At 44.6% G+C, this 21,288-nt stretch overlaps 1 protein-coding gene across 1 annotated transcript; it reads left to right on the forward strand.

Annotated features, from left to right (window-relative positions):
- Positions 1-10,647: 10,647 nt before the first annotated feature.
- Positions 10,648-19,880, forward strand: LOC100273425 (uncharacterized). The gene is made up of 2 exons (NM_001147862.1): positions 10,648-11,453; positions 19,582-19,880. Exons 1-2 carry the CDS (start codon positions 10,690-10,692, stop codon positions 19,592-19,594), a joined length of 777 nt encoding a protein of 258 aa, NP_001141334.1. The 5' UTR covers positions 10,648-10,689; the 3' UTR covers positions 19,595-19,880.
- The last annotated feature ends 1,408 nt before the right edge of the window (positions 19,881-21,288 follow it).

A 21,288-nucleotide genomic window follows, 5' to 3' on the forward strand; every position in this document is an offset into this window, starting at 1 on the left:
ATAGGCCAACGACTTACCACCAAGATAGTCGTCCACAGTAATATCGGTGCCGAAGTCGGCAACACGTTTGCCCGACAACGGCAACGCTCAGGCCGCCTTCGAAGCCTCCGCCACTCCGCTGGCCGGCGGCACCACCTTCGTTGACTTGGAGCCTCCGGTGCCCGCCGTTGCCTCCGGCGCCTTGCTAGGTGCAGAGGCGCCCGCCTTCGCCGCCAGCGGCGGTTTGCCTCCGCCGGAGGCCGCAGCCTTCGCAGCCCCCCGCTGCCGCTTCGGCCTAGCTTCATGCAGCCTGACAGCCGCCTGGCGTTTTTGCGCCGCCCCTTGGCGATCCTTGTCCATCACTACCCACACAACAGCACCGATATTCCACCCGTAAGGAAAAACTCTCCACTGACGAACCATACGAGATGTAAAACAGTCCTCGTCAGCCGCGCAGGGGATAGGAACATTCCTAGGCCAGCAACCCCCGGTAACCCTCAGCATCCGAGCCGAAGACTCCCGAAGCTCGGGCGAAGACATCCTTTCCCCCGGGGCCGCACACGTCCTCATCAACTCTCTAGCAAAACTATCAGACACCCCAAGTCCTCCCATCGCAGTACCTAATTTTCTCTTTTTTGAGGAAGGGGCGGCCGCCGGCGCAGGGTCGTCTCCAGTCTCCACCGCCGGCTTCTTCCCACGGCGGTCCGCTTCGTCTTGACCAGGATAGCCGTCGTACGGCAATTGATTTAATTCGAAGACCCTATTCAAAAGGTCATTTGACCCGCGGATATCAAAGCTGCGCTGGCCTTCCGTCCTCGGCACGTAACGTCCCACGAGCCGCACCGCCCCGTCCTCCGCATCGCGCACAAAGGCGGCCGGGTCGCGGTTTCGCAGATTCAGTGCGAAGGCAGGACTTCGCACCACCCTTCCTCCGTGAAAAGGCATCTGGCGAGGGCACACTTCGCCCAACGCCCAACCATGCGCCAAGGGCCACACCCCGTACGCCACGAACTCTTCAACTAAATCACGCCCACTGCTCTGACCGGCGGCGCACCGAAGGGCCCCTTCGTCTGCATCCTCCTCTGCCACTTCAAAGGGCGGATACGCAGAGTAATAATGAGAGCACATCTCAGACACGGGGAGTCCCTCATGGCCTTCGACAGTACCCTCAGCAACGTAAAACTAAAATTCATTCCAATTGCCCCACTTGTTGCGGGCGCACGGAACCAACTCCACTACTTGCATTGTGGTCTTGCCGGTCTTCGGCGTGAATGTGCATGACCCGAACTGGGCAACTTCGTCCCCAATCATCCTCTTCTGCCAATGCAAACAATAATACTTCGCAAAAACTTCAACCGACGGCTGTCCGTCGTACGAAGTCATCGCCCAGACATACTTCGACAGTGCCACCACGACATTCGGTGTTAGTTGATGTATTTGAACGTTGAATCTACGCAGGACTTCGCCAACAAACCGGTGCGCAGGCAAGCGGAGACCGGCGGCGAAGAACGCCTCGAAAACGACCAACTCACCCTCCGGCTCGGGGACTTCCTCCGTCCCCGGAGCACGAGCAACTCCGCCGCCAAAGTAGCCCAACCGCTGCATATCTTCAACGCGGGCTGACGTCATCCGCGACACACCAAAATCAACAGAGTCACCGGCGCGCAACTCCTCCACCATCAAGCTACTCAACGTCTCCTCAGACGAGGCGGTGGCTGGCGGCGTAGTGGAAGCGGAAGAAGAAGAGGACGGCATTGCTACGTACTGTCGGCGGCGGCGGGCGGTCTGCTTCACTCGAGCCAGATCTCCGGCGAGCAAGAGCACGGCGGGCAGACGAGCAGCAAGACGGCGGGCGGCTAGGGTTTTCGCGGAGCGCGGAAGGCAAAGTTCAAAAAGCGCCGACCCCCGCCCCCTTTTATAGGCAGGGCGCGGCTCTTCGGGAAACCCGCAATCCGACAGGGCGCGGCGCTTTGGGAAACCCGCAATCCAACAGTATGCCGTCCATCAACGGTCACATCGAAAACCCCCGCGGAACCACTTCGAGCGAGGGCAGCGTCTCCGCCATCTAGCGACGTCTTCGGCACCAGGTGACTTTGTCGAACTGGTCCCTCGGAGGGCAAATGTTGGGGCGAAGGCAAAGACGCCACCCTTCGCTCGAGGCCTTCGCTGCAGTCGCTGGTCTGACAGAGACAAAACGGGCAGGGACACCCTTCGCTCCATTCGGCACCAGACGAAGGCCTGCGGCGACGTCATCCCGCAGCGCGGCCTCGTCCAGCTCTGAGGCCCACCTGTGATCTGGCCCATTGTAACGGGCCCTGCGTGGCCGCCTTTGTGTTACGGGCCTAATTTGTAAAGGCATTCTTGTAATTACAGCTTGTAACCCTGCTTTATGGGAATATTCTGGGGATAAACTAGGTGTCTGAGGGCACATGCGTCCTTAACACAAGGCACTGGGCACTCAGATACCTATAAATACCCCCGCACAGTGCCCGTGAGAGGCTAGTTTAACAGAGCTATTGCCTCCTAGCCCGTAACCCTGTTGTCACCACTGTTCACCCTTGTTGGCCTCCTTGCAGTTGAGAGCAAGTTCCAACACCATGTAAAATTACACCCATGCCCTTTACATTTGCTAATAACTCTATAGTAATCCATCGGGGTCCAAATAGCCTTTTCCCCTTTAAGTCGGTTTCCTTTTCCGCTGTCACGTCGAAGCTCCCCTGCGCATAGCTTCGGCTCTGTGCCATCCTTCATATTCTTTGTGCTTCTTCACACTGTGGTTTTGACCTAAGTCCAAAGGTACCTGTTCATGTATCATACTCTAGAAACATTGTTAAATCATGTTTTTGAGGACCTTCGGAAGCCGAAGGCCCCCAACAGTAGCCCCTCGCAATATTAATTTGTTAGAATGATAAATTAAGATTGCGATATGGACAAAGGCCTTAAGCCGAAGGTCCGAAAAACACCTTCCCTTTGCTAGAATAGCAACAGTCGATGACAAGCAGGGCCCTCCCACTTGCAACGCACTAGGCGTATAAATAAGAGCACACCGCGAGCTCATTTGGCACGCTTTTTGCCGTCTACTCTGCCTGCTCAATTTTTAGCTCTTGTCTACAAACGCTTTGCCTGGCTTTTTAGATTTTTTAGCTTCGGCCTTAAAAGCACATTTTCAACATTTTCGAAGAGATGTCTCAAGATAAGAAAGTTGTTGCTGAAACGAAGCTGAGCCTTTCTGAGGAGAAGAATCTTGGCTTTCTGAATCAATAGCGAAGACAAATACATAGAAGATTACTAGAGAGATTTTAGAACGTTTATCTGAAGACACCGGTGATAGTGACAGTTATGATGTGGAAAGCGGTGGCGAAGACTCCGAAGATCGACCCTGGCGACCAAGTCATACAGTTTTTGGAAAATCAACTATTAAACAGAGTCATCTTGACAATATGAGGGGAAGATATTTTCGAGATGTGTCTATCGTGAGGGCTGACAATGGAGACTGGACTTCTCTTGCTCCCAAAGAGAATGAAGTCGTGATCTTCTGAAGCTTCTTCAAGGCTGGGCTTCGGTTCCCCCTAAGCAATTTTGTGGTTGAAGTTTTAAAAATATATCAGGTTTACCTTCATCAAATTACTCCCGAAGCCATCATAAGAATGGCAATTTCGTCTAGGCCGTGAAGAGCCAAGGCTTGGAGCCAAATGCAAAAAGTTTTTGCAGTATGCACGAACTGTTATATGAGACGAAACCCTGGGGTAAAGAGCAATACCATAACAATTTTGGCTGTTATAGCTTCGTTGCTCGCTCTGGGTCAAGCTTCCCCGTGCCGACTTTTTGGAAGAGATGGCCCGGAGATTGGATGAAGGAATGCTTCTATGTGAAAAATGATTTAAAGGCACAAGAGGATATTAAGGAGATCATCATGCGCCCTATCTGGCAGCATTTCGGCCTCCGGAAGCCGAAGGTGGAAATTGATGAAGCAGCCGAAGAATGCCGAAAGGCCTTTGGCATAGTTTGCTATTTCATCGGTACAAGGGATTTAGTCCAGGAGCACATAGCCTTTAGAGTGTGGCCACTTGTAGAGAAATGGGAAATGCCAAAGGAGACTATTAGCAAGTCTGACGAAGGTGGGCTGGTTAGGTTGAAATACACCTTCAGATATGAAGGTAAGTTTGTTGAGCCAGATGATGATTGGCTGAAATGTATCAAAGCTACAAGCGATGAACTTCTTGGGCCATATTCAAAGGCAGAAGATAACGTGTTATCTGCGGCCTTCGGAGGCCGGAAGAAGAAGAGGCTAAATAGAGTTTTCGATGCTATTGGGTTTATGTACCCTGATTACCGCTACCCGTCACGGGGGCAAAAGAGAAAGAGTGCAACTTCCGGGAAGGATGCTGCTCCAGTTGCTCCAAGCGAGCCTGCGCCGAAGAGGAAAAAGGTGAAAGTCCTTACTCACCGGCCGCGATATATTGAACTGGCCGTAGTGCTTGAATTTGGCGGCGAGACCTCTTCGGCTACTAAAGCCGAAGAATCTGCCCTCACACAGAGGAATGAAGAACCAGCTACAATGCCGAAGGTTAACAAAATTGAAGAACCTAGAGTCGAAGACAAAATATCAGTTCTGAGCCCTTCGGCAGAAGTAACAGTGCCAAAGGCACAAAAAGATCTTATAGCGACCCCAAAAAGGAAAAGGATGGTCAATGTATTAGATGTACTGGAGACGATAAAGAGTTCAAGCTCTACTCTAGGAAAAATTGCCGAAGCTCCAGAAACGCGAGCTGAGACAAAACTAACTGAAGCCGAGGCTGCAAAGAGCCAGGCCGGGACTGAAGCCGGGCCTTCAAAGCCTGCCAAGGAGAAATCCTTGGAAACTGGAGAAGAAGAAACGAAAAAAGAGGCTACAAACCAAATTCTGCCTGAAAAAACTGTCTCTTCAACTCCCGAAGCATCTTCCGGAGTACCTGATTATATTGTACGACATGCTTTGGGCAAAAGGCTATCTGAAGAGGAAAAGCGAGAAGCTCAATATTATGCCCAGAAATTAAAATATCCAAAGGGGGCATTAATATTCAACAGCAGCGGAGAAGAAGATTTCTTGTATTGTCTCCCAGACAGCAAGGAAATTTCTGTCTGCCGGGAGATGGGCAAAAGATTCGGATTCTCGACGCTAGAAGATGGGCTTTCGGTGCTATCGAAAGATGAACTGGCTGATAGCTTAGCATATAATAGCTTGAAGGTATGAGAATGAATTTTTTGTATTAAAAAACCAAGATTTGTTTTATTTGCTTATACTTAATACCACACTTCTTTTTGCAGGGCCTGATTCTCAGCAACGCCCTCAGGGCGCAAAAAAGTGCTGAAGACGAAGGATGCACTATAGCTTTGAACAACCTTCGTTCCGAAGTAATTGAACTAAGGAACGAAGGTCTTGAAAAATATAAAATATTAAACTCATTGGTGAATAAAATAAAAGAAGACGAAGCTACTTCCAAAGCCCAAGCTAAAGCCCAGAAGTGCGAAATTGAAGATCTTCGGAAACAGCTGGCTGAAGCGAAATTGAAATGTGGTATTGCCGAAGCTGACCGAGACGCCAGTGACTACTGGAAAAATTACTGGGAAAAAACAGTTGTAGAGCTTCGTTCTTCAAAAGAAAGATGCTATGAAAAATCTGTAGCATGTGTACAAAAGATAAAAACTAGCTTCGTCAATATTGGCGCATATTCAAATGAAAACAACTTCGTACTAGGCGATCTCGAAGGTCCAATCGAATGGATCAACGGCGAAGCCGAAGCTTTTGAAGAAGTTTTGAGTGGCCATGGAGATGTCTGCGCCTTCTCAGGTGCCAGGGGAATTGCGAGTATTTTGGAGAAGGCAGGATGCGAACATGTGAAGATTCTGGCCCAAGCCGAAGCTGCTTTCTCTAATTGATGACATGAAGGATCCCTCGGCCGAAGCAAGCTTAGTTGGCGGAAAATTCTTTACTGACATTTGGGAAAATGGCGGCCGAGGGATAGCCCACGAGATAATAAAAAAGAGCGAAAAAGATACTCACGATACAAGAGAAGCAACGAAGGCAGCTGAGAAAGCTGCGGAACTCGAAAGACGGATAGGTATTGCCTAATTGTTTTTAACTTTATGTTTTATTTTTGTGACTTCAAACTTATTTACGTTTTGTATCGCAGCTGAACTATCTCCTCCTCCAGAGCCCTTTGAGTCAATGGCCGACCCAGAAGCAGAGAAAGAAGATGAAATCACTAAAGTGGCCGAAGCTATTATGGACGAAGCTGTTTCTCGACTGCTAAACGAAGCTGCGGAAACAGTTTTAAAAGAAGAATAGCTGTTATTGTAAAAACATTTGGAATGTAATATTTGCTGAACGAAGTGTGTAATATTTTATAGTTTTGAATGTAATATATAAGCTGCTTGTAATTCAATTCTTTACGATGCATGAAACTTTACGTACATACCATTTTTGAGCCTTCGGTGAAAAAACACCTTCCCTTCTTTTCATGCTTCGTGAAGAATATCCATATTTCGTAAAAACATTATGCTTCGTAAGCAATAGATCTCCTTTGATATTAGAGTTGATGAAGCTGTACTTCTTCATAACTTATTTTGTGCCTTGGCACAACTTCTTCGAAACAATTTCCGAAGATCAACATTGTATCCCCTTCTTGTGCCATTGATGCAATATGATGTATGATGCCATGTTATGTGAATGATGTGATGATGTTATGGTATGCAAAATGATATTTATGTCGAAGATACACACACATTCCCACAGTAGAACACACAATCTCTTTGTCGTTTATTTTTCGGCTTCACTGCTTATTTTTCGGTGTATCAGCGTTGACTTTTCGCTGTAAGTTCTGCATTCCCTTAGGAACGTCTTTTGAACTTCTTCGCCTTCTATTTCGGCGGTATTCGCGTTGACTTTTCGCGCTTCGCCTTATATTTCGGCGGAATCAGCGTTTATTTTTCGCTGTAAGCTCTGCATTCCCTTTGGAACGACTTTTGAGCAGAAAAACTTAAGGTGCGCTCCCTTAGGAACGACTTTTTGTTGCTTCGGCAAACTTACACTGCGTTCCTTAGAACGGCTTTTTGTTGCTTCGGCAAAACTTGTAATATGATTGTGAACCCCACGTTCTCTTGAGAACAACTTTCGTGGTTCATCGACTTTTGGAACCGACTTTTAGAACTTCGTGAGTTTGTGAAGAAGGGTTATTATATCATGACAATAACGAAGCTATTACAAGAAATTGAAAACAACAAAAGAACTAGGCTTTCAATGATTGCTCGTTATTAAAAAAGAAAATGATGACGAATGCAAAAAACTGTTTTAGGGGTAGGATATCTCTTAGTAGATATGCTTCGATTCTGGCACAGTACTGTTGACTGTGCGAGCTTCGGACTCCTCCCTGAAGTCTCGCTGCTGGTGAGTATGCTGACTCCCTTCTGGCAGTTGGCCTCGGGAGTATGCGGGTTATATTGGTGGTGGAGGTGGAGGCTGTTGCCAAGATGCCTAAGGTTGGCTTGCCGAAGCAACAGAAGCTGCAGGATGGTTACCCACATACTCTGGTATGTATGGTGAGTGATACGAAGCAGTGTGCATGACCTGCTTCGGCTGGTTTCGTTGAGCTGCAGCTTCTGCTATCTCCTTCTGTTTCTGAATGGTGACATGGCACATCCTTGTAGTATGGCCCTTGTCCTCACCACAGAATAGGCAATAAATTTTCCTGGGCTGATCACCAAACCTTCCACTGAAGCCCCTGGCACCTCTGCCCTTTGGAGCTGGAGGCCGAGGATAGCTTTGTTGCTGCCCCGAAGCCTGGGAGGAATATTGCGGCCTCTGTTGCTGACCTCCTCTGTCGTCATTCTGAGTGGAGTGGATTGATCTGACGTGCCTTGGGTGGATTCTCCCTCCGAAGCCCCTGGTAATTTCGGAGAACCTGTAAGCTTCCTCCCTTCTCTGTCGAAAGTCATTATCAGCGCGGATGTATTCATCCATCTTCTGAAGCAATTTCTCCAGGGTCTGAGGGGGTTTCCTGGCGAAGTATTGGGTCGTAGGTCCTGGCCGAAGCCCCTTGATCATGGCCTCAATAACAATTTCATTGGGCACTGTTGGTTCTTGTGCCCTCAGACGCAAAAACCTTCGGACATACGCCTGAAGGTATTCTTCGTGATCCTGCGTGCACTGGAACAAAGCTTGAGCGGTAACCGGCTTTGTTTGAAACCCTTGGAAACTGGTGATCAGCATGTCCTTCAGCTTCAGCCATGATGTGATTGTTCCTGGCCGAAGAGAGGAGTACCAGGATTGTGCAACATTCTTGACTGCCATGACGAAGGATTTCACCATGACTGCAGTATTGCCACCATATGAAGATATGGTTGCTTCGTAGCTCATCAGAAACTGCTTCGGATCTGAGTGTCCGTCATACATGGGGAGCTGGGGTGGCTTGTAAAACGGGGGCCAAGGTGTAGCCTACAGTTCTACTGATAGAGGAGAAGCATCATCAAAAGCAAAATTTCCATGATGGAAATCTTCATACCATTCATCCTCGTTGTAGAAGCCCTCTTGATGCAGCTCTCTGTGCTGGGGCCTTCGATTTCGCTCATCTTGAGCAAGATGACGTACTTCTTCGGTGGCTTCGTCAATTTGCCTTTGTAGGTCAGCTAGCCGAGCCTTTTTTTCCTTCTTCTTTTACACTTGCTGATGAAGCATCTCCATATTCCTGATCTCTTGGTCCAACTCATCCTCTTGGTGTGTTGGACTGGTGGCCTTCCTCTTCTGGCTTCGGGCCTCTCGAAGAGAAAGGGTCTCCTGGTTCGGGTCCAGCGGCTGCAGAACGACAGCCCCTGTCGCTGAAGCTTTCTTTGGCGGCATGACGAAGGTGGTCGAAAAGGGTTCACCAAAGGTGGGCGCCAATGTTGGGGACTTGTCCTTAAATGCTATGAATTAAGAACAAGGCAACACAAAAATTGTTAAACGTTAAAGTCCTTCGTCCTTCGAAGCATTATTTCCCTTGGGATATAATGAGTTTCGGACGAAGGTTATGAAGGACATACCTTCATAAGCACAACAAAGAAGGATTCATATAAAGTATAAGAAATAACGTAAACATTTAAATATTATTATTAATTCATTTCTATTTTATTATTATGGAAAAATAGAAATGATAACAAATTACAAATGTACCTTCGGCTTGAAAGAAGGTAAAAGTACAAGCGTGATGCAAAAGCAAATGCCAAGTCAGCGTGAACAGTACGGGAGCACTGTTCATCTATTTATAGGCACGGGACGCAGCCCATGTAAAATTACACCCATGCCCTTTACATTTGCTAATAACTCTATAGTAATCCATCAGAGTCCAAATAGCCTTTTCCCCTTTAAGTCGGTTTCCTTTTCTGCTGTCACGCCGAAGCTCCCCTGCTCATAGCTTCGGCTCAGCGCCATCCTTCGTATTCTTTGTGCTTGTTCACACTGTGGTTTTGACCTAAGTCCGAAGGTACCTGTTCATGTATCATACTCTAGAAACATTGTTAAATCATGTTTTTGAGGACCTTCGGAAGTCGAAGGCCCCCAATACAAGATATATCCACTAGAGAAACAACATCTGAGATCCTTGATTGCCCCAAAAGTCTTTCGCTCCGAATCTCGAGACGAGATTCTTTTAAGGGGGAGGCCTGTAACACCCTAGGTATTACTGTATGTTAACTACGAATATGGACTTAAGCATGGGATGTTGATGAGGATAGCAATCTCAATATCCTGATCATTTTTGCCTATCATGATTTTAATATCACATCTGTCTTTGTCTATCTAGACTCTTCCTAAAGTTTTCATGAAGTTCGGAACGTATTTGTTCCGAAAATTAGCGAGTCCTGTGATTATTTAAAATTCATCAATTGTGCAAATATGAATTTAGAAACTTAGTTCAGTCCTCTGATTTGTCCCAAACAAGATTTATTAGAAGTCGACGACTAAAGTTTTTGGGTTTAAAATTAATCGATTAATGTGAATTGGAAACGTCACCTAATTATTTCGCTCTTGTTTGAGCGATCTCTACGAACTCTGTAGCGATAATATTAAGGGTGGACTGTTTAGAATAAATCAAACTTGAACTAAATGAAACCAGAACAACGGTTAGCCGATTCGCTTTCCTATTTAAAAATCCGAGAAAATAATCTATTATTCGATAACGCTTTAAGTTGGCCCGTTTACTCCTCGTTTTAAATCCAAATCCCAATATTCAGAACAGATGAGGTTTATTAAACTAGATTTGACATAGTTTGAAATATGCAAGCCGATCTCGTTTGGTACGGTTCGTGTGTTCCTTGCCTCGATATAAATCTTCAAATACAAATAACGGGTACAAGTTCATCTCACTCCGAAATATTCATCAAATCAAACCTTATCTAAATATTGTATCCGATATTGTTTTGGTTCAATCCTGTATTGCCTTTTTAAACCCAAATACCAGAGTTCATGTTTATTTATATACTTTTGTTAAAAAAGGAAAGGAAAATATCTCATTTTCTCTTCTTATCTGCACGTCAGCTATCATCCTCATCTCTCCACCACTTCCCTCCGTTCCTATCCCATTATGTACGACGTTCAGCTTCCTAGGATATTTTCTAGCGCTCCTTTCTTCTTCCGTCCCATGCAACACTTGGTTGCTTGCCTCCCTGGCCGCATCACTTCTGAACCTCCCCAAGCAAATGTGCCATCTCTCAGCTGTCGTGCTCATCGGAGCCAGCCTCCACCACCGTCCACAGCTCTCTGGTGCTCGCCCATGGCGCCCGCCCTGCCCCAGGTCCGAAGCTGGTCGTCGTGTATGCTCGGTCTCACGGGCGCCATCGTTCCGCGCACCGGCCTCGGCAAACTCCAAGAACCTGGGCCGCCTGGGCCCAGCACGTTATCCTCGTCACCAGCTCGCTCGCGTGCCCAGCTTCCTGTTTTCCCTCTTCCTCCCGCGCTCGGACATCGCCAGTGAAGGCCCGCGCGCGCCGTCGTTTGAATCCTGGTTTTCTCCCTACTCGCTGCGCTCACGTCGTCGTCTTCCTGCTCGTTCCGCGACGTCGCTCCCAGTCCACAGCTCGTTGGCTTCCCTGTGCGCGGTTGCGGATGCCGTCGCCCGATCCTTGTGCCTTGGCCCGATCCTTGTGCCTTGCCGAGCTCATCACCGCCGCGAGACTCTGCATCGCTGTGCTCAGCCACGCCTCCCTAGTCGTCTTGCACATACTCATCTCCAAACAGGACCACGCTGCCGACTATTGACCCCGTCGTTGCCTCGCAGCGCTCGAACACTATCGTTGTCACTCGACAACGTGTTTGCCCGTCACCACGTTACCTTCAGCAACACGGCTCTACTGGACTCCGTGCGCTCGTCGACACCTGGTTATCGATCTCCGCCACGCCGTGCCCCCGCTCTTCAGCATCGTCGTCACCCTTTTTCTGTTATGTCGCAGGCGTTCGTGGATTGGTAAGCTGATTTATAAATTTTGCTAGTTGGTTTAATGAATGGATTAGCTAGATAGATTAGTCACAATGATGTTGTGATTATATTAAGTGTTGTTGAAGCGTATCGTCTCATGCAGTAATGTGATTGTGAAGTGGTTGCGTCGTGTGAAGCTTAGTGTTAAGATTTAAGTTTTACAATGAGTATTTTGATAGATGAATATGTCATGTGTTGCTAGGACAAGTAAATTAGTAACACAAAGAATCATTCTGTCGTTTAGTGTTGTCAGCAGTGATTTTTGATAAATCTTGATTGCATAGTGAAGTCGATGATTTGCTCTGGTAATCATTATATTTGATGTTTAGAAATTGATTATGTGTCAGATGAATGTTGTTTGCCACTCCGAGTAGTGGGGAGCAAATAACATCATCCGGTAATTGTCAATTTCGTGTTCTGAATGTTTAAAAGAGAGTAGCGTTAGTGAGCCGATTTTAATTGAGATCCAAGAAACACTGTGGTAGATGTATAAATAATTTAGGTATTTAGGTCGAATTAATAATATGAAGGATAGGTCTAGTGTTTCTAACGGCTAGCCGATAGATTCTACTAGCGTTGTTTGCATTGATTTTTATTTAACAGGTGAAGTAACGTCTTACCGTAGCAGTGGTCGTTCTTTATGTAGTTAATCAGCTTAGTGTCATAGTGGAATGTTGATTGCTTAGGTCGATAGTCTAGGATAAATGTTTATCATAGCCTAAATTATTTGGAAACAAGTAACATCAGTAGACCACTTTCTATTGAAATTTAGGATACATAAGCGCTTTAGATATTTAATCTGTTGAGAATGTCGTTTTTTGGAAATGCTATTTTTTATATAATACTTTATCAGATGGTTTGAATAGTGTAGTGCTTTATTGAGTTGATATCCTTTACATGATAATATAGTATAGTAATTCTAAAGTTAAATGAAATGCTACTGTTCATTATTTTAAATCTTGGATGTTCTATAATAGTAAGTCTGAGTTTTAGATGTTATGCTCTAGTCAAGAGAGATAGAGTGCTTATGAATAGTTCGCTATGGCTTGCTGTTAGAATTGGGTCCGGTTAAGTTAGAATGCCATAGCTATAGTTCTTAATGTGATTTCGACACCTAGTGTTTTCGTATTAGAGTTGCGATGTCTTGCTATAAGTGTCACACCCGGTTTTGAAAGTAAACCGAATGCGAACCATGTACGTGCCAGGATCAGAACTCACGTACATAGCGATTACATAAACGACTCATCATAGCACAATGCTTCGAATAACAATAAAGAGTAAGTAATAATATTAAAGACTAGAGTCATTTACATAATATGAATCAAAGTGCACAAAATAGAAACGTAGCCAACGTAAACAAACCCACCACAGATAGCTGACTGGGGGATGTCGCTAGCCTAATCCTCGAATTCATCGATGTCCTGGAACTCCTGGAGATCCGCCTCGACGCCGTCTTCTTTACCTGAGCATAGATTGCACCAAAGGCAACCTGGTGTTTTGTGAAAGCAAGGGTGAGTACACATCAACATACTCAGCAAATGTCCCGTTTGGCTGAGTTGGACTAGCTTTATGTGAAGTTAAGGTTGAAGCAGTTGCTTTTAGTTGGTCAAGTATTTATTATTAGTGGGAGCCAAGTTTTAGCAATAACCAACCCGTGAATCATTTCCTCATCGAGGAACATCATTATCATCATCGAACCAAAACCATAAATAGAACCATTGAATCTCAGGTCATCTGTATCTCTAATCAAAGAGGATCCAAGGCCACTCATAACCGTGAGCACGGCTGATATATCAGTTTCATAACACTCTGCAGAGGTTGCACACTTTACCCATGAGCCGTGATTCCCTTTCTGCCTGAGGATTGCGACTCCCCATTGATCACTTCCAAGGTGAACTAGCAGGGTCTCACTACATGGCTTTTCCCTAGGGTCCTCACTATGCGAATGTTGGAAATGACCATTGCATAAAGTTCATCTAACGTCCCAAAACATATACCTCCGCCCTCAGGAAAAAGCCGTGGGACGATGCCTGTACCCAGATCCCTGAGCGAGAATATAGGAGCCATAACAGATGCCTTCGTTCCCCAATGACCAAAACCAGCACCCAACATAGGACTTCCCTAATTACTTGGCCAAGGGCATCCCATATCACCCTCATGGTTGCACTGTTTTCCCGGGTGGTCTCTCAACGAACAGGTCCTTACGGAGAGGTACTCAAGAAAACAGCCTGAGTCCCCTAAAGTGCCACAAGTATATCATCATATCCAGAATAGTATCATCATTGTATCTCATCATGTTCATTGATTAAAGTAAAGCAATAGCATAAAGCTAACCATAGTAACCCAAAAGGTAAATAAGGATGAGGTAAATACAGAGCAGTCAATCCTTAGGTTTCAATAATGTAATGCGGGACGATGAATTATAAGTATGTAGGACATAATAGGTTAGAGGACACTTGCCTTCACCAAACAGATGCTCAGGGTCTTCAACCTTGTAGAACTCGAAGAACCAGGTCACTTGGTGACCGAAGCTTGACCGTCGATTCCTCGAAGCTCGAAAACGGATCGCAATCAGAGTCATGGCAGCGATGTCCCCTCACGACGGTTGCTGCTCGACGAAGCTGGTGATGGTGGTGTCACCCCGGGATGGAGATTGCGAGAACGGGCGGTGGTTCTGTGTGGCGATGGGCAAGGAGCAGAGGGGTGAGGGAAGAAGAGATAAATGTGCAGGGAATATGGCTTTTTATGCAGGCGGCTCACAAGGTCGTGGACTCGTGGTGACGGTTGCCGAGAGGAAAAGAAAATTGTTTTCCCCTTATTTTCTCTATTTCTTGCTCTTGTTTTCTATCTTCTATTTTATTCTATTTTCTTTTGAATTCAACTTCAAACACAAATTTGTGGAGTACGTAAATGCACAACTAGAATAAATCAACATAAAAAAAGAAGAGATGATTCAACATGTCATGCAACAATTCTGACCCGTTTTGAGTTTTATTTTACTAGGCTTACAATTATATAAAACTAAATAACTCTCCACAGTTTAGAACAAAGAGTAGAAAAGAAGGGAAGAAAGCGGATAACACCTGAATTTGGTGGATGCTAGGAAAAAAAATTATACCCTCAAATTCAGGGTGTTACAAATCTAACCCCCTTAACAGAATCTCGCCCCCGAGATTCAAGAAGAGGCTATAAAGAACGACAAGTTAGGTTCATAAGTTGTTCACGGCTTTCTTGAGTTGACTTTGACTCTGCAAGCTTAGCTTGTGGACTGGTTGCTTTGACCTTCAGATGTTCACGACCAACTATCAATTCTTGAGGATCTCTTGGACTTGTGAGTTAGGACCCACACACGCTTCCGTTGCGCTACTCTGATCTTGTTTGTTGAGGTTGAACGAATTGTCTTCATTGGGGTTAGCAGCTAACCCCCTTAACAGGAGCATTGATACGCACTTGGTGAAGATGCTACCGACTCTGATCTTGACTGGTTAAAAGAGGTTGTAGGATGCCACCCGGACAGGTACAAGAGGAAAGAGTAGATAGAAAAGGTAAGCATAGATGGATTAGAGAGAGCAAGGGGAGAACCCAATTACTTAACTATATGGCACTCACCTAGTAAACTGATGTCATTGCGGACTAAGGGCCACAACACATCAACACTCATCACAAAGAAGCAAATCAGTCATAACACAAAGACAAACATCGCAAGCATACAACAACAAACATCTCGTTGCTACACGTTAATGTTAACTAGATGGTGGCCTTTCCTTACAAAGGGGAAACTACTCTAAGGCCATCGAAAGGCGAGGGGAATGATAAGACATGGAGGATAGGGGCATGAGCATAATAAAGGATGGAACTAAAGCAAGGATTTTAACCGACAGGGAGAGAATGCAACCAAGGTCAGGATAGGTAAAACACCATTCTCAAATCGAGATGGAAAAGATGATATTTAAAAAGGTAGGCATAGGATAAGCATCATGGAAAGATCTAGATATTAGGAAGGTAAGGGTGATATCGAGCAAAAGCTAAGACTTGCAACGTGATAGAGGAAAAGGGAACGAACTAGAGCGGGATGGGTTAGATATCACTCTTGAAATGAAATGGGAGAGGCGGCTTTAAAATATGGATACATGATAAGCATCAAGGTAAATATCAAGGGATGACAAGGGTTAAGGTGATAACAGTCAAATACACAACCAAGAATGTATATTAGACAAGACTTGCAAGGTGTCAAAGAAGGGGGGCAGCCAATGGTGAAATAGATGAGGCATTATCCCCGAACAGGGATGGAAAAGAGAAGGCTTCAAAGGATAGGTTCAAGATAAGCAGGAGGGCAAGGGCATAGATATCACGTGGGTTTTAAAGGTAATAACGGCTAAGGATGTAGGAGATGAGGTATATAGGCATAAGACAAAAGATATAAGTACCATAAAGGATGGAGTTAAGATGGGACCTACAAATGGAAAAGGAGAGGGTACGTCCAAGGGCCAGATGGGTAAACTGCCACTCTCAATTTGAGGTGGAAGAGCAGAGATTTTTTTAAAGAGTAGAAATAAATATGAGTATCAAGGCAAGATCGATGGACGACAATGTGAGGGTGATAGAAAATAAAAACACCTCAAGGGATAGAATTAACACAAAACTTGTAAGGCGACAAGAAGTGAATAGAAATCAAGGGAGAGGTAGGTACCTCGCAACTCTCAAACTAGGTTGAAAGAAAGTGGAGGCTTTTAAAGGACAAGTTCAAGGTAAGCATTTAGGTAGAAGACATAAATATCGCAAGGGTCAAACGCGATAACAGACAAGGGTATGAGAGAACAGATGAAGGCATAAAAGAGCTTGTGGTATGAGTACAACAAAGAATGGAGTTGCGCCCAAGCTTACACTTGGTAAAGAAGAGGATATAGCCAAGGGTGAGGTAAGTAAAACACTGCTCTCAAACTAAGATAGGATATTGGATATTTTAGAGAACAGACATAATGTAATTACCAAGGTAGGATCGAGAGATGAGAAAGGTAAAGGTAGTACCCAACAGGAGCACAACAAAGGATGGAGTTGAAAACTCGCAAGCGACAAGGAGGAGGATACGACCAAGGGAAAATAGGTAAAATACAACTATAAAATTGAAATGGAAGAGAGAAGGTTTTAGAGGACAGGTATGACATAAGCATCAAGGTAAGATATAGAGGTGACAAGGGTAAAGATGATAATCGTGAAAAGCATAACCAAGGATAGAGTTAAGGCAAGACTCACGAAGTGGCGAAGTGGAGAGAATAATCAAGGGTAAGATAGGTATGGTTCCAACAGAAGGGTTGAAGTAAAAATTCATTACCCAAGGAAGTTACAAGGAAACAACGAGATCACCAAGGATGTGCAAAATAAAATGACCGCTCATGGATCATTAAGAAACAAGGGTGGTCAAGGACATGTAAACTGAAATGTTTTAAATAGACATTGGATATAAAGGTAAGCATATAAAAATATGAGAGTATGTAAGGTTTCAAGGAGATGAGCATACCAATACCAAGAGACAAGAAATTACCGAAAGATAGCGACTTAACAACAGAAAAGGAAAGGGTCTCAAAAGACAGAAAGGTCATGGTCATATAAACTGAAATATTTAAGTAGGTAGTAGAGGTACAAGGGTAAGTGCTTTAGGTTAAGGGATAAGGGTATTAAAAATGCAAGGATACGAGCATGTCAATAACAAAATGGAATAGAGATGGTCAAATAGTAGCAATTTAATAATGGATGAGGAAAGAGTCCCAAAAGATTAAAGGCTATGGTCAGGGGGCATCTACAAAGATGTCGCAAGCACAAGATAAGATCAGATCTAACAGATTGGGAGAAGTATAGACCATACTAGAATAAAATACTTTTTGGCAAGGGGGCATGTAGGAGCACAACATAGAATTAGTCGAGGTGACTAATATTTTGAAGCAGAATCAAGGATGAGATGAAGTAGTAATCAATAAGTCCTTAAAACGACCAATGCTACTCCAGGTCAGCGGTCCTACAGCCAGCACGACTTTGATACCACTTATGTCACACCCGGTTTTGAAAGTAAACCGAATGTGAACCATGTACGTGCAAGGATCAGAACTCACGTACATAGCGATTACATAAATGACTCATCATAGCACAATGCTTCGAATAACAATAAAGAGTAAGTAATAATATTAAAGACTAGAGTCATTTACATAATATGAATCAAAGTGCACAAAATAGAAACGTAGCCAACGTAAACAAACCCACCACAGGCAGCTGACTGGGGGATGTCGCTAGCCTAATCCTCGAATTCATCGAAGTCCTGGAACTCCTGGAGATCCGCCTCGACGCCGTCTTCTTTACCTGAGCATAGATTGCACCAAAGGCAACCTGGTGTTTTGTGAAAGCAAGGGTGAGTACACATCAACGTACTCAGCAAATGTCCCGTTTAGCTGAGTTGGACTAGCTTTATGTGAAGTTAAGGTTGAAGCAGTTGCTTTTAGTTGGTCAAGTATTTATTATTAGTGGGAGCCAAGTTTTAGCAATAACCAACCCGTGAATCATTTCCTCATCGAGGAACATCATTATCATCATCGAACCAAAACCATAAATAGAACCATTGAATCTCAGGTCATCTGTATCTCTAATCAAAGAGGATCCCAAGCCCGCTCATAACTGTGAGCACGACTGATATATGAGTTTCATAACACTCTACAGAGGTTGCACACTTTGCCCATGAGCCGTGATTCCCTTTCTGTTCGAGGATTGCGACTCCCCATTGATCACTTCCAAGGTGAACTAGCAGGGTCTCACTACGTGGCTTTTCCCTAGGGTCCTCACTATGCGAATGTTGGAAATGACCATTGCATAAAGTTCATCTGACGTCCCAAAACCTATACCTCCGCCCTCAGGAAAAAGCCGTGGGACGATGCCTGTACCCAAATCCCTGAGCGAGAATATAGGAGCCATAACAGATGCCTCCGTTCCCCAATGACCAAAACCAGCACCCAACATAGGACTTCCCTAATTACTTGGCCAAGGGCATCCCATATCACCCTCATGGTTGCACTATTTTCCCGGGTGGTCTCTCAACGAACAGGTCCTTACAGAGAGGTACTCAAGAAAACAGCCTGAGTCCCCTAAAGTGTCACAAGTATATCATCATATCCAGAATAGTATCATCATTGTATCTCGTCATGATCATTGATTAAAGTAAAGCAATAGCATAAAGCTAACCATAGTAACCCAAAAGGTAAACAAGGATGAGGTAAATACAGACTAGTCAATCCTTAGGTTTCAATAATGTAATGCAGGACGATGAATTATAAGTATGTAGGACATAATAGGTTAGAGGACACTTGCCTTCACCAAACAGATGCTCAGGGTCTTCAACCTTGTAGAACTCGAAGAACCAGGTCACTTGGTGACCGCAGCTTGACCGTCGATTCCTCGAAGCTCGAAAACGGATCGCAATCAGAGTCATGGCAGCGATGTCCCCTCACGACGGTTGCTGCTCGACTAAGCTGGTGATGGTGGTGTCACCCCGGGATGGAGATTGCGAGAACGGGCGGTGGTTCTGTGTGGCGATGGGCAAGGAGCAGAGGGGTGAGGGAAGAAGAGATAAATGTGCAGGGAATATGGCTTTTTATGCAGGCGGCTCGCAAGGTCGTGGACTCTTGGTGACGGTTGCTGAGAGGAAAAGAAAATTGTTTTTCCCCTTATTTTCTCTATTTCTTGCTCTTGTTTTCTATCTTCTATTTTATTCTATTTTCTTTTGAATTCAACTTCAAACACAAATTTGTGGAGTACGTAAATGCACAACTAGAATAAATCAACATAAAAAAGAAGAGATGATTCAGCATGTCATGCAACAATTCTGACCCTTTTTGAGTTTTATTTTACTAGGCTTACAATTATATAAAACTAAATAACTCTCCACAGTTTAGAACAAAAGTAGAAAAGAAGGGAAGAAAGCGAGTAACACCTGAATTTGGTGGATGCTAGGAAAAAAATTTATACCCTCAAATTCAGTGTGTTACAATAAGTGTTTAATATTCTTCGAGTAGCTTTATCTATATTGTGCTATTTATACTTGCACTCATACATGTGCATTATGCATATCATTTAGGTACGTTAATTGATCACGTGATGTGGAGGTCAAGAGTCAAGCTGACCTCAAATGGTGCAAAGGATGATCTACTCCGGGAAGGGATGTCGATGGACCAATCTCAAGTGGATGGATAGAACGAGTGCCAAGACAAAGGATGGTCGTCAAGTGATCGTCGTCTAACAAACACTAACCTAGTGTTATCCCAGGCAAGCCCCGGTGCATTATCTATTTCCTTGTTTTAAAAACTTTATCACCTTGTTTGATGCATTAGGTGATAGGAGTAGTGTGCTAAACAATTGATGCATTCCCTTCCTTGGAAAATTGTTTACCATTCCTTGTTACCTGATTTTATCAAACAAGTTTTCTGATGCTTAGCCTTGCTTTAGAAAACAAAATGTTTTGTTTTAAAACAATCGGTGATGCTTCACACTGGATGGGAACTTTTACAAAGAAAAGAATAATGATGGTGAATCCATCATGGTCGTGATGTCAACATCTGAAAAGAAGTACCTCTATCAGGTACCAAACTTTGGGGTTTTAAATAATAAAGACGAGACCGAGCGGGTGACTTGCACGAGAAGGGAGTCTCGGTGTAGTGTCTTCGTCTTTGTCGTTTAAGGACTGAGCCGATGTAGGCTTGATGATCGAGGACCTTTTAACTGGCAACATGCCTCGTCATGGGTAAGCTTTACCTCGGACGGACCAATACCAGAAAGGCTACCACGCAATGGGAGTGGAGAGATGGCGAGAGTAGCGTGTACCCTCTGTGGCAAGAGGCTGGACAGTGGAGTATCTGTGCTCTCGGTTGGCGTGAAACCATTCTGGTCTTGAGAAACCCGGGTGAGAGTTGACATATGCAAGGGTTAAGTGCTACATATGTCGTGTGGTTGGAGATCCCCAGCTGGGTATTAATCGATTCGGATCGCCGTTACTTCTCGGACATGAAGACTTGGTCACTGACCTACACGTAGCAACAAGTGAACTGAATGGGGTGATAAAAAGATGGCTAGTATAGGCCAAGTGCTTGATCTATAATAGAAAGAAATCTAGATGCAGGTAACTACTTAACCTGACAAGTAAAATGAATTCTTAAGGATCCACTCATAGTAAGCTTTTCTGCAAAAAGAGTCTTTGAATCTTGATATACTTTACCTTGATTCCCAAAAGCCAGCATATCCTTGAGAGTCTTTTTCCTTAGATGGGTAAGACTTGTGAAAGTACACTTTGTACTTAGGATTTTCGAACGCATGTTGTTGCATGTACTAGATTTGTGCTGTTGTTGATGGTGCTAAGTGCTGGGGGGGCTCAGCCTTCTTATAGGTTAAAGTAGCTCTTCTATACTTCTTATTGAGGATTATCATTGAGCTAGCATATGTTTCAAACTTGTAAATAATTTATAACATTTCACAGTATATTTCTTTGAATCACTTTTGTAATCACTCCGATAAATATAATGTAAATTTGTTGTAACTTGTAATTTTTGTAATAAAGAAATTCCGCTGCAAATGTCGGTGTGTGATTTGTGTTTACTTTATCTTGCGATCCTGGTTGTAACTTGTAAGTGGTTTATCCGGGGTCCTTGGGACACTCGGACGAATCCTGTTAAGTTATCTGATGCACATGCATAGCCATCTAAGGTCTTTGAGACAAGGGCAGGTGCATGTGGGCCCAATAACATGGGAGGTTCTGCCACAGAGATCATCATCCAGACGGTGGACCAGGCAG

This window comes from Zea mays, chromosome 2, assembly GCF_902167145.1.
Source record: "Zea mays cultivar B73 chromosome 2, Zm-B73-REFERENCE-NAM-5.0, whole genome shotgun sequence".
Lineage (NCBI taxonomy): Eukaryota > Viridiplantae > Streptophyta > Magnoliopsida > Poales > Poaceae > Zea > Zea mays.